The following is a 14,545-nucleotide window of genomic DNA, read 5'->3' as shown; positions in this document are numbered from 1 at the left end:
CTATACTGTGCATACACATACATTTGTTAGGTAACAGTCGACTTTTGAGCGGAAGAATGTCTAAATTTTTATTGTCAGTATCTGTCACAGTATTAGATTTTAGTTTAATCAGTTTTAGAGCTCTTTGTGCAAGCGACTGATGTGTTTGAGGTTAGTTTCGCTGGCATTATCCCACAACGCGGATGCATAGTTTATAAGAGATAGAATGTGTGCGTGAAAAAATAGCTTCCTAGAATGAAGATTGAGAAAATGTGTGTGTGTGTGTGTGTGTGTGTGTGTGTGTGTGTATGTGTGTGTGTGTGTGTGTGTGTGTGTGTGTGTGTGTGTGTGTGTGTGTGAGCGCGCGCGCGCGCGCGTTCCTTTCTTCTTGCTCTTTTTTTTTCTTTTCAAGTTTTTACTTTGTGTCTTATTGATTATTGTGATGCCATGCTTATGACTTTATGACTGTTGTGTGGATTTAGATAAAAGAAAATGAAAAGCACGCTCGTGCTTATCTAGCATACTCGCCGGAAAATAAAGAAAATTGTCTTGTGTGTCTGTTTCTTCAGTGATTCAGTGTTTCAGCAGTGTTTCTTCAGTGATTCAGAGCATAATATATAGAAATATTACATATTATACATATGGGAAATTTCGTTCCTAGGAGAGGGGCATAAAATCAGCTTCACCCCATTACTTCTGAAAAGCAGTTGCGATTTGTCCGAACGCAGTGACGCCCCCTTTTGCAGCAGAACTGTCGTGGGAAAAAAAAAAAAAAAAAAAAAAAAGAGGAAGAAGCGTATTTATCTCCCTCCTTGAATCTTCTGCAGACAAGAAAACACACCTGGTGCCAGTTGCCAACATGGCTGTCCACGAAGTGTTTCGGCTGTAAGTGGGCGTTTTTGTTCTATTGGTGGATGAGCGTGAAATGCCGATTTAATGGGAATACCTGTGTTAATTTTATCAGTGTCACAACTTAAACTATTTTTTTCAGCACTGTTTATTTAGAATCGTGAAATGTTGTTTTGATGATGTGTCATTTCGCGTATAAGTGTCTGAAAGTGTAACTGACGAGCTGACACTTTACTGAAAAGGTCCATGATCCAGTCGGGTTGATTCAGTGTTAGAGAATGTATTATATATTATTGGGAATTTCGTACCTAGGAGAGGGGCATAAAATCAGCTTCACCCCATTTCTTCTCCGGAAGTTCCGATTTGCTTCACACAAATCAACACACAACCCAGAACTTTCGAACGTTTTAGTTACTTTTACGCCCTACTTCTTAAGATTTAGTTGTCTTCGCTTTGCTGTTAGAGTAACAGAAGGGAATTGTTTGACAGGTAATTAAGACAGGAAATGGTCTACATGATCCGATAATACATGCGTTGTATTGACATGCCTGACATACTAGACTGTTTTGTGAAAATCTTTGCAGATGATACAAAGATCTATGAGGAAGTAGATTCTGATGTTGGTAGATTGAAATTACAAGTTAGTATTGATAATTTAGGACACTGGACTGATAGATGGCAAATTAAATATAATAGCAATAAATGTAAAGTTTTACACGTAGGCAGAAATAATCCACATTATAAGTATTATATGAATGGTACGGACTTGCAGGAGACTTCATCGGAGAGAGATCTTGGAGTCATTGTTGACTCTGGTCTCTCTTTTGATGTTCATCTTAATGAAACCATTAAAAAAGCCAATAGATTGACTGGAATGTTAGTTGGAAATATACAGTGTAAAAGTAAAGACATAATGGTGCCATTATTTAAGTCATTAGTCAGGCCAATCTTAGAATATGGGAATGTTGTTTGGAATACGGGTTTAGTGAAACATATAGACAGTATTGAAAATGTTCAACAAAGATTTACTAAAAGAATCATTGGCTTTGCTGATATGGACTATGAAAGTAGGTTGCAAGCACTTAAGTTACCTAGTTTAGAATATAGAAGACTGTGTGGTGATTTAGTAGAGATGTATAAAATGACACATGGATTATATGACAGCAGAACTATAAACTCTTTGTTTACATTGAATGAGAACAGTGCCACAAGAGGCCATTCCTACAAACTATTAAAAGTTTCAGTAAAAACTTCCAGATTTGCACATTTCTTTACTAACAGAGTAACAAATGTTTGGAATAATTTGTCACAAGACGTTGTTTCCGCAGGAACAGTGAATTTAAAAATTATCTTGATATTCATTTAAAAAAATTTAAATACAAAACTCATTTACATATTTATTGATTTTTCAAGCATTGCGCTCTCAATGTTGAAAAATGCACCAGACATATGTCGGACTCTCTTTTTCTTCCCCACTTCAAGCGGGCAAAAGGCCTTGTCAGGCCTGCACACCTTGATATTGATATGATGATATGATATATTTAGCATTTCTGGATATGGATTTGTCCGAACACAGTGACGCCTCCTTGAGCTACTGAAACTGGAACTGGATAATGCATTGCCCAACTCCCATTCTGGTGTTGGTGTTGACTTTGGGATGTTGTAAAGGTATCAGTTTAGTCCTTTTTCAGTGCAGGCAGTTAGGCACTCTGATGGCTGATTAGTCTGACTCCAAACTTGCAGATTCTTACATAATGGCTGCAGGGAATAAAAGTTACCAGTCAGTGTCTTGGGTAGACCCTTGGTAGGGGTTGATGTCACAGTTTTCTGAGGGCCTTCTTCAGTGTCTTTGCACTGCTTCTGGGGTGCTCCTCTGTTGTGTTGACCATAAGACAGTTCAGTTCCATGATCTTTGGTAGGCTGTGGATGTGGTCTTCAATTCTGGAGATGTGTCCCTTTCCAAGCTGAGATGGAAAGAATTTTTTGACCAACAAGGACTCCATCTTCAGCTGCTGGTCAAAACATTTCCAAAGCCTCTTCAGCCTCAGTCTGAATAAAAAGAGTGCTCAACATTTTCTAAGATGTATATGTGTTGTTGATTAACCTGGACTAGGTGGTCTGAGTCTTCACATTTGACCTCATTGTACACTCAGCGTTGGGTTGGAACCATCCACAGGCTGAAAAATCCCACTTCTGATGGCTCATAAACTGGTGTCATTCCAAATCCAATCCTTAGTCTTTAATGCATACCACTTCCCCACGGTGACAGCTGGTGGTTTATTTCACCCATTTATATATATATTTGCATATGTTACAACATTTTGTTTGATTTTTTATTTTTCTGCACCTCAGCACCAAGTTTAGATGGCTAGAAAGTTTTGTTGTTGTTTTGCTGGTGGGGGCTGGGGGTCTTATTGTATTCCTGAATTTCATCTTCATTTTCACACACATAAATTACTGAATGTCACTGGTATGATTTTGTACTTCACAGTTAATTTATGTCAGGATATGAACTGTTTTTGTTACATCATGGAGAATGTTTTTATGCATACATACATGTGCATGATTTTGTGTGTGTTTGTGTGACTGCGTGCACTGGCTTGTGCCCAGCATTTTATGTTAGATAAACATTGAAAACTGGTTCCTAAAAGATGTAATTCACTGCCATAATATTTTTGTACAATGAAAACATGTTTGATTTTATTCCAGGCACATAACATCAGAAAAGTTTATAGTGGAACCTCGTGGTAGTGAAGATGGCGAACTGCTCATCATTGATAGAGTCACACAAGACATCACACTTCAAGGTATAATGCAATCTATAAGATGAAAATCATGAATCTGAATGGGAAATATTTGGAAGAGGATATGGATTCAGTGTGCATTCTGTTGCATTCTGTTAAACAGTAGAGTACAAAAATGGTGTGAAAGAAGAAAATAAAAAACATAACATGTCAATGAAAAATATACATTTTGGTATGTTATTGATCCAATATGGATGTGATTCATTTTTAAAAAAAAGTGGGACATGGAAGTGATATATTGGGAATATATATATATATTCCTGCTGTCTGTCATATAATTTCAGAGGAACAACACAACATTATGCTTGAAATCTGTTCACTGTGTCTTTAGCTAGGTAACTATTTGAGTGGCTACTAAGTGTTTTTCATCTTAAATTTTGTGAAAAAAAAAGTCGAATACAAGTCAAGATGTTTAGATAAGCTATGAATGTATGATAGTAAAATTTTCCTTGACTGTCAAAACTCTGAAGCTCTCTGCTGATTCATAAAGGAAATTTTTAAGCTTTAATTGATTGTGTATTTTAAGAGCTGATTTCGCAGATTTTCATGCTTAACTCATTGCTCATTGTGAAGTTGTGCAATACTGAATAGGTTTGTCATTGATAGCAAAATGGTTGTATGTATTGTTTTTTTTTAATTCAGGAAACCAAGGTCAGATTCCAGCATCTGCAATTACCAAGAACATCTATGGAATATTGGGAATCATCAGACTTGTTGCAGGTTATATTTTTTGCCATTCTTGAATTTTGATTTTTTTTTCTTTAAATTATAGATTCTTCAGTGGTTTGACATAATGAAATATTATTTCCAGCTCTCTCTCTCTCTCTCTCTCTCTCTCTCTGTGTGTGTGTGTGTGTGTGTGTGTGTGTGTAGGTGCTTCAGGGTATACATATATATATGTCTGTGAATCAGTTGTTCAAAATATTGATGTGATGTTTGTGGGCTGAAACTTTTGAATAATATATTATCTCTTTTATGTTTATTCTGGTTATTTGGTTATATTTTTTGCATATAATATATATCTGTTTATTTTATTTAGATACATTTCAATATTCACATTGTTTGTGATAATTGGTGCATGTGTGTCATATGGGCTTGAGTCTGTGTGTCTGTTGTGTTGATCAGTGCTATACATTACGGTCACCTGTAACAGGACATAACAGTGTTAATCTCAAATCAAAACCTGATGTATTCCAGTGGCAGTAGTAACCACATCTCTTTATCAGTCTGTACCAGAAAAATAACAGGGTGTTTAAATTGATCTTTCTCAGGTGCCTACCTGATCGTGATCACAAAACGTGAAAAAGTGGGAGAGTTGATGGGTCAGACAATATGGACAGTAGCAGAGACTGAAATCCTCTCCTATAAAAGGACCACTACACATTTGACAGAGCAACAGGTGAGTTATATTATAAGCATGTTGATCATATATTTTAGCTACCAAAGAAGACCATAAAAAAAACCTTGCGACAGAAAAACTTGACCTTCGGTTTTAAACTCAGTTCTGCTGCATCTATTAGGGTTTTTGTTAGTGGAGTTGATTGTGATAGAATTTTTAAATGGTGTAATTTTTCAATACTTCCTGTATTCATGTTTGAGTTTGGTGTATAGTTATTTTATCTGGATATGTTTTGTCAAGATTTTTGCAATAGCCTGATAATAGTAGAGATGTGTGCGTGTGTGTGTGTGTGTGTGTGTGGTGCAATGGTCTGAATTACGGAATCCTGTACAACTGAGCTTGGCCAACCCAAACAAAATTATTTGTTGATCATTTTGCTGATCAGTTATCCCTTGATCATCAAAACAACCATCTTGTCAGAATTTTCTCTGCTTCCAGGATCAGTTTCACTCAAAGGAAGCGGGTTTGGTTTTCTTTGTCTGCCAGCACTGTACATTTTGCCCATTGAATGCCATAGGCTCTTTATTTCATGGGTATTTGAATAAAGCGTACCTGCGTGTGACTGATGTAAGAATGGAGCGTGCTTCATTGTGACTGATGAGGGAATAAAAGCATGCCTAAGTGTGACTGATGAGAGAATAAAGCATACCTGACTGTAACTGATAAAAGAATAAAGTGTACCTGCGTGTGACTGATGTAAGAATGGAGCGTGCTTTATTGTCACTGATGAGGGAATAAAAGCATACCTAAGTGTGACATGAGAGAATAAAGCATACCTGACTGTGACTGATAAAAGAATAAGGTGTACCTGTGTGTGACTGATGTAAGAATGGAGTGTGCTTCATTGTGACTGATGAGGGAATAAAAGCATGCCTAAGTGTGACTGATGAGAGAATAAAGCATACCTGACTGTGACTGATAAAAGAATAAAGTGTACCTGAGTGTGACTGATGAGAGAACTGAGGATACCTGAAAGTGACTGATGAGAGAACAAAGCATACATAAGCGTGACTGATCAGAGAATAAAGTGTTCATAAATGTGACTAAAGAGAGAATAAAGCGTACCTAAGTGTGACTGAAGAGAGAATAAAGTATACATAAACGTGACTGATGTAAGAGACTTTAATTCAACAGACAGTTCTGAACAAATTGTACCTGAACATGGTGATGTGACTGATGAAAGAGACTTTATTTCAACAGACAGTTCTGAACAAATTGTACCTGAACAATGTGGTGTGACTGATGAAAGAGACTTTATTTCAACAGACAGTTCTGAACAAATTGTACCTGAACAATGTGGTGTGACTGATGAAGGAGACTTTATTTCAACAGACAGTTCTGAACAAATTGTACATGAACAATGTGGTGTGACTGATGTAAGAGACTTTAATTCAACAGACAGTTTTGAACAAATTGTACCTGAACAATGTGGTGTGACTGATGAAGGAGACTTTATTTCAACAGACAGTTCTGAACAAATTGTACATGAACAATGTGGTGTGACTGATGAAAGAGACTTTATTTCAACAGACAGTTCTAACAAATTGTAATCTGAACATGGTGGTGTGACTGATGTAAGAGACTTTATTTCAACAGACAGTTCTAACAAATTGTACATGAACAATGTGGTGTGACTGATGAAGGAGACTTTATTTCAACAGACAGTTCTGAACAAATTGTACATGAACAATGTGGGGTTACTGATGAAAGAGGCTTTATTTCAACAGACAGTTCTGAACAAATTGTACCTGAACAATGTGGGGTGACTGATGAAAGAGACTTTATTTCAACAGACAGTTCTGAACAAATTGTACCTGAACAATGTGGTGTGACTGATGTAAGAGACTTTATTTCAACAGACAGTTCTGAACAAATTGTACCTGAACAGTGTGGTGTTACTGATGAAAGAGACTTTATTTCAACAGACAGTTCTAAACAAATTGTACCTGAACAATGTGGTGTGACTGATGAAAGAGACTTTATTTCAACAGACAGTTCTGAACAAATTGTACCTGAACATTGTGGTGTGACTGATGAAAGAGACTTTATTTCAACAGACAGTTCTAAACAAAATGTACCTGAACATGGTGGAGAGCCTGCTGAAGACAGAGTTCTTGTACTTCTCATGTACGTACGACCTGACTCACACCCTGCAGAGGCTCCACAACACCAGCCCAGACTTCAATTCCATGGGGCTGTATGAGAGGGTAAGGAAGGAAACAAGCTTTTATGTCATGATAATAGTTTATAGTACTTATTTTGTGCAAACTCCCCATGTTACTGCTTTGTAAGCACCTCATATGAAACATAGTGCACAATGGCATGCAACAGCACATACAGACATAAGGAAAACAAAATTTATATATTACACCAAGACAGTACTGCAGATTGCAAATATGAACCAGCACACCAAAAAGCAAAAATATGCCCTACACACACACGCACACATGTGAGTATATCACATATTTTCACATTCATTGTGCTATTAGTCAAGAGGGTATGGAGCAAGATTCTCCCATCACTGAGGTTGCCGGGGGCTCTTTTAATGTGAATGGTATGCCCACCTTCTAGAATTTCTGTGCTGGAAGTTAACTCTTTTCTGTTGTTTTCTTTGTTTCTGCCTTTTTCCTTTTCTTTCTCTTGTCTCTTCCTTTGTTAATATCTGCCTTGCTGGCCCATTATCTTTTTTTTTTATTTGTTCTTGGAAGACTTGAATAGTTTTTTTGTCTTTTTCTGGACTTGATAACCGGGCACTCATACTATGTTGTTTTCTTGTGTGCCAAGGATACGTGAGATGCTTGTTGGCAAATTTGATTTTGTATGCCTGTTATTAGATATGATTTTGTTTATGTATATGTTCAGGTTTCTTATATTCTCTGATCAAAAATTGATGAAATGATTAACATCACAGGCATGTGTGCATGAATGTGACTGTACTTATGCCTAATTTCTTTTCCAGTCTATTTCTTTCTGTCTTCTTCTTCTTTTTTTTTCTTTTTTTTGCTTGTGTTTTGCTTTTTCTGTCTGGTGCTAAAGTACCGATACTTAAAGTTTATCAGCCCTCAAATGGGTCTTCGTGGTATGCTGGGCTGTATGCAACAATAGATTGAAAAATAAAGGTAAAGTAAAAAATAAAAAAAATCTTTAATTTGGATGTAATGTGACAGTGAAAAATCCATAAAATCAAAACATATTTCTGGGTAAACATTTGTTTTCTGCATTGACTAGGAGGAAGAGAGAGAGAGAGAGGTGAAGAGAAGGTTTAAGATATTTGTTGAGACAGATGGAGAGTGCATTTGTAAAGATGAAGAAATTGGGTGTGTTTCACAAAATTTAAGGTGGACAGGCAAAGTTTGATGAAAATGGTAATGAAGTGTTATTGTGTGATCTGTGAAGTGTGATGTTGTGCACATTGATGACGTTTTTATTTCTAACCAAATGGTCATTAAGTATTTTCTGCTGCATTTGAGAAATGCATCACGAGATAGTTACCTGATGAGGCTGAGTATCACTATCAGAATGACCCAGAAGAAAAATACAATCACTTTCTCTCCAGGAAGAGAGAACATCATATAGAAACATTAGCAGGCAGGCATATAATGAAGAGAATGTATGCCCTTCACACAGAATAGACTAGGGTCACTGTGTATACTTCACACTGTTCCTGTATGTATTTTTGTGTTTGTGTGCAGGCTGACCAAAGATTTGTGTGGAATGGCAACATTCTACGAGAGCTAGCTCAGCAGCCAGAGTTAAGTCGCTATTGTCTGCCAGTCGTCTTTGGGTGTATCCTTGACTAGAGTTTTTCTGCTTCATGGTGATTTTAGACCTGCTCTGTGTGTGTGTGTGTGTGTGTGTGTGTGTGTGTGTGTGTGAGTGTGTGTGTGAGTGTGTGTGTGTGTGTGTGTGTGTGGTTTGTTTTATTTTGTCTGTGTGTGTGTGTGTGTGTGTGTTCATGTGCGTGTGTGCAAACATATTCCTGATTGATACATGGACCTGCTGTGATGCAGAATGATGCTGTTGTTCAATACATGCATCATTAGTTGCTGAGTCTGTTGAGTTTTCTTTAACGTATGTAAGTCGTTGAAGTCTCTTCATGTCAAGTCAACGGTAAATCGTTTGAGTACGTGTTGATATCTCGGCGATGTATATACCGTGCTGGAACCCGTTTCAATGTGCGAGGGGTGGACTCTGAGGGACAGGTGGCAAACTTTGTGGAGACAGAACAGATTGTGCAGTATGATGGACAGTACTGTTCTTTTGTACAGGTGAGGCTTCCAGCTAATTGGTAAACTGTTTCCAGCTTTGGTGTTTGGCAGTAGATAGTTCTGTTCATGTTATTTTAATTCTGTATGGAATTGGGAGAAAAAAAAAGAGAGAAAGGGAGAGAAAAAAGGGGAAGAAGAGTGCTTTGTCAGGTAGCTTTGCGAAAAAAAAAACTTTTTTTGATTCAAGTAAAGACAACCTGCCTTGTGATCTGCTGTGTTTGGTGTAGATGGAAAACATATTCCTTGTTCTTATGTTATCATGTCGGGTGAAAAGATTAGTTAAGGTCCCTTAGGCTTTTAAGGCCATCAGGGCAGTAAATTCATAGCCACAGTGTGTAGAGCTGGGAATATGAAGGCAGGGTCCAGTCCTCTCCTTCCTCTGTTTTAACTTTCCCCAACTGTAGTTGAGTACCCATTCACACCTGGGTGGAGTGAGGAAAACAGCAATAAAGCGCCCTTTCCAAGGACGCAACATCATGCCAGAACAGGGCCTTGAACCCTGATCACTTGTTAACTCTGCATCAGAAGTCCATTGCCAAACCAATTCTGCCATGGTGCATCTGTTATGTTTTTTTCAGAAGTGGGGAAGCAGCCTTCATAGGTCTTTACTACCTTAGCCAGTCAGACGTTTGGTTGTATCTCAGGCACGCCAGTTTATGTGTGTTGGAGGTTAATCCTTCCCAACTCGTCCCACGTTCCCTCAACAGGTCATTTCCACCTGTTTTGTTCTGTAACTGTAGGTGTGCCTGATGTGTGGAGTGGAAATTTAGGTAGTTGTGACAAAGCAGTTATGGAGAGTCATGGGTGGTTATACTGTTGTGATAATTGATGCATGCTGATGGTGTGTGTGTGTGTGAGTGTGTGTGTGTGTGTGTGTGTGTGTGTCTGTGATTGTCATAGACACGAGGATCCATTCCATTATTTTGGTCACAAAGAGCCAACCTTAAGCGGTTACCAAGCCCAACTATACAATCCACCAACCATGTAAGTTTTTTTTCTTCATGTATTCTTGTTTGTTTGTCAATAACAGTGTCATTTTATGGTTTCAAATTGATTTTTCTGTTTTGAAAATATGTGGGTATGTAATTGTAAACTTTGCATTTCGAGTGTAGACATACAAGGATATGCATGCATATACAGAACATATTACATACATGTGTGTGCACACTCACAAACAGGCACACAACTCGATTACAGACACACACATGCACACACACACCACTAACAGGTGGCCTTGAGAGAGAGTGAGTGAGTGAGAGAGAACATCCTCGCTCATCCATAATGTCACATTGGTGCATGTGTATATCTAGGTGTTGGTTGGTGGTGGCTGGGGATGGGAAGAGAGGGTGGGGGTTTGGGGGTGATGTGTGCACAGGCAAGCATTACCTAGTGTACGTAATTACCTCCCACCCCCACCCCCACTTCCCCCAACCACACCCCACCTTTTTTTTTTTTTTATGAATGGATTACATGCATTTTAATATTGATTTAATGAATTTTTTGGTGTGATATATGTTTTGAGCATGTGTGTGGGTGTGAGTGTGTGTGTGTGTGTGTGTGTGTGTGTGCTTGCATTTTACTAATATGGAGTTATTGTTGGATGTATTTATTTTTGCTGCTGATGTGCAATACTTTATTATCTTGTTTATGATAGTTTCTGGTTAATCTTGACAGCTTTGATTACTTTTTTGTTCAGAGATATTTTCAACATGGATCTTGCTGATTTTGTTTTTTTTTATGATAGTTTCTGGTTACTCTTGGCAGTTTTGATTATTTTTTTGTTTAGAGATATTTTCAACACAAATCTTGTTGATTTGGATGTGAGAAGTTTTAGACTTTCTGTAATTATAAATGTAGCGATATTTTCTTGATTTTGTTGTGAAGAGTTTCTGTAATGTTATGAATGTTTCAGATGAGTGCCTTCCAGAAGCATTTTGATGACCAAATCTACAACTATGGATACCAAGTCATTGTGAACTTGGTGAGTCCACAGATGTTTAGTAAGGTTGGCCTCTGACATACCAAGTGTCCAGGGTGGATTCCACCTGTTCAGGGTGGAAAGCCAGTCACAGCACCTTTCCTCCGTACTGACAGTGTGGTACTGTCTCTTCCAGTTATGTGCTTCTTGAAATATGTACAGGCAGAATCATGCTTTAACATGTCTTTGCTTCCCCTGACCTATGTAACCTGAACCTGGACAAAAATTGCATATGATTAGATCTTTGCCAGTTCAACAACAAAAAGCAGTTTTGTATCCACACACTGAAAACATGTTGAGTGATGAATATTCATGACTAAAACCTTTGAGCTGAATCGTACAGAGAGCTACAAAGACATGAAGTGGCTGGAGTGAGTCAGAAACAGCAGTTTTGCATGCAGCATGTGCATGACTGAGCATGATGGTATCCATGGTTACACTGAAGCAGTGTTGATTTTTGCTACGATTCACGTTTGCCTGATTACAGATAGGGCAGATTACATCTGAAAACTTGCTATTCTTCTTCTTCTTTGTTCGTGGGCTGCAGCTCCCACATTCACTCGCATGTACACGAGTGGGCTTTTACGTATATGACTGATCGAAGGGGGTTCAGGCACAAGCAGGTCTGCACATATGTTGACCTGGGAGATTGGAAAAATCTCCACCATTTACCCACCAGGTGCCATTACCCTCAGATTGAAAGTCCAACTCTTTTATAACTCGGCTGTTGCACCCTTCAAAACTTGTTATATTTATTTAGATTTTTGAAAAATAGGAAAATGGTATTGCTAGACATGAGGGCTTGAGGATTGGAAGAAGGGATATGGGGATAGGTGGTATCTATCTTATCTATCTATCTATCTCTTTATATACTGTAGATAGACATGAACTAGTTCTTTTCATATCAGGTTGAACAGGTGTCACATATTCCTCTTCCGTCATGTAGTGCTTTCAGCAGAATGTAAGTGTGATGAATGAGCATGTAAGTTTGCTGTTAATTAAATATTTAGTTTGATTGGGCAGGTGAACCACAAAGGACCAGAACATCAGATGGAAAAGATGTTTGCACAGACCGTGGCCAATGCTCAGAATGAGAACATCAAGTGAGAACTGAACACTTTTCTCTCCTTTCTTCTGCCTGACAGGGTATTAACTGTGCTGAGAGTCAGAGAGAGAGAGAGAGAGAAAGAGGGAAGGAGATTTGACCCCACCTGATCAGACTGACATTCAGTAATGGGAGTTGGATGAAGGCCTTAGGAAGAGTGGGCAGATTGAGGTGTGAAAGGAGAGGAGAAGGAGAGTGAAAGAGCAGTGATATGCCTGGTGTGGAAGGCGCAGCTGAATAACTTGTTTCCTGTGTAGCCCTGGACTTTGGGACATTTTGTTTTCTGTATTTTGATGATGATGATGATGATGATCTGGGTGATGACTAATGACACTGCAACAGGGATCCATTTAGGATTGGAACTGTTTGACAAGGCTGTTACTCTCATAATATATTCCTGCATCAACCAGGTTGAGAGATACAGATACCTGCAGTGTGGATCAGTACATCTGAGCAACACTTTCGAAGACATATTTGTGAAGAGGATAACCCTTGACTGTGTAGTCCAGTCTTCCCATTTGAGCCCATGGCACAGACTCTGGATAGGAGCTGGCCATGAGCTGAAAAACCTACCTTTGATGGGGTTTGAACCCATGTCCTCCCAATCGTCAGTTCACGATGCTATGTACTTCGCCATGTCGGCAGGCTCAGATTGAGAAATTGAGGGCATCCATTGACACCTACACGGCTTTGACTGGATTCTTGCACTGCTGTGTAGCAAGGTCCATTTTTGACCTCCTGGTTTTGATATAAAGTCAGATTGACTTTTGTTTTGTCTCTTTCACAATAGCTTTTGTTTGTAGAAGAGATCAACATTGTTTGGGTGTATGGTTCATGTAAAGTATTTTACGTGAAGCTGTTTTATTTAGTCAAAGAATGAAAAAGCTTGTGGTTACACTTCCACAGTTTGTTATTGCTGTGAAACTGAACAGGTGTGCCTCTTCTGACTGTGACTGTAGTGGTGTTGTTGTGACCGCGATGCTGTGTTGAACCAGGTACGAGTCTTTCGACTTCCACAAAGAGTGCAAGGGCATGAGGTTTGACAAAGTGTCCATTCTGATTGAGCGACTCGAGGCGGACAGGAAGCGCTTTGGGTGAGTGTAGTTGCTGGGTCAGGCTGGCCTAGGTCACTGATCAGCCATTGAAGAACTTTGTCTTTCAGCTCATTTAAATGCTTATCAACAGATATGCATGTGGGGAAAAAAAAAACCCTTACACTCTTCCTTAATTACAATGTACATATCAGTTATGTAGAATGAAAATTTTAAGTAAGAAAAATGTAATTTTTAAGACCTGACACCAACAGTTGACAAGTCTGTAGATAAACAGATGAAACTATGACATAAGATTATAAGCATGCCATAAAGAACCCCCCACCTCCCCCCCCCTCCCCCCGCACACCCCCACAAACAATACACTTATAGATGGTGTGACTCTATGACAGGTATTTCCATCAGCGATATGACTGTGTGACAGGTATTCCCACCAGTGGTGTGACCTATGACTGTGTGACAAGTATGTCCACCAGTGGTGTGACTCTATGACAGGTATTTCCATCAGCGATATGACTGTGTGACAGGTATTCCCACCAGTGGTGTGACCTATGACTGTGTGACAAGTATGTCCACCAGTGGTATGACCTATGACTGGTATTTCCACCAGTGGTGTGACCTATGACTGTGACAGGTATTTCCACCAGTGGTGTGACTGTGTGACAGGTATTTCCACCAGTGGTGTGACCTATGACTGTGTGACAGGCATTTCCACCAGTGGTGTGACCTATGACTGTGACAGGTATTTCCATCAGTGGTGTGAACTATGACTGTGTGACAGGTATTTCCACCAGTGGTGTGACTGTGTGACAGGTATTTCCACCAGTGGTGTGACTGTGTGACAGGTATTTCCATCAGTGGTGTGACTGTGTGACAGGTATTTCCACCAGTGGTGTGACCTATGGCTGTGACAGGTATTTCCACCAGTGGTGTGACCTATGACTGTGTGACGGGTATTTCCACCAGTGGTGTGACCTATGACTGTGTGACAGGTATTTCCACCAGTGGTGTGACCTATGACTGTGTGACAGGTATTTCCACCAGTGGTGTGACTGTGTGACAGGTATTTTCACCAGTGGTGTGACCTATGACTGTGTGACAGGTATTTCCA

At 39.1% G+C, this 14,545-nt stretch overlaps 1 protein-coding gene across 1 annotated transcript in view; it reads left to right on the top strand.

The window, feature by feature from the left end:
* The first annotated feature begins 804 nt into the window (after positions 1-804).
* LOC143285511 (phosphatidylinositol-3-phosphatase SAC1-like) overlaps positions 805-14,545 on the top strand; it is a 31,666-nt gene continuing 17,925 nt past the window's right edge. Inside the window, exons 1-11 of the mRNA XM_076592847.1 lie at positions 805-864; positions 3,538-3,635; positions 4,275-4,352; positions 4,904-5,031; positions 7,089-7,238; positions 8,724-8,817; positions 9,112-9,299; positions 10,200-10,283; positions 11,212-11,280; positions 12,301-12,380; positions 13,378-13,476. Coding sequence (XP_076448962.1) covers positions 839-864; positions 3,538-3,635; positions 4,275-4,352; positions 4,904-5,031; positions 7,089-7,238; positions 8,724-8,817; positions 9,112-9,299; positions 10,200-10,283; positions 11,212-11,280; positions 12,301-12,380; positions 13,378-13,476 — 1,094 coding nt within the window. The 5' untranslated portion in view covers positions 805-838. The remainder of the gene's footprint in view (positions 865-3,537; positions 3,636-4,274; positions 4,353-4,903; positions 5,032-7,088; positions 7,239-8,723; positions 8,818-9,111; positions 9,300-10,199; positions 10,284-11,211; positions 11,281-12,300; positions 12,381-13,377; positions 13,477-14,545) is intronic.

Source organism: Babylonia areolata, chromosome 9 (genome assembly GCF_041734735.1).
Source record: "Babylonia areolata isolate BAREFJ2019XMU chromosome 9, ASM4173473v1, whole genome shotgun sequence".
In the NCBI taxonomy this organism is placed as follows: domain Eukaryota; kingdom Metazoa; phylum Mollusca; class Gastropoda; order Neogastropoda; family Buccinidae; genus Babylonia; species Babylonia areolata.
This window is presented reverse-complemented; position numbering and strand designations above follow the sequence as displayed.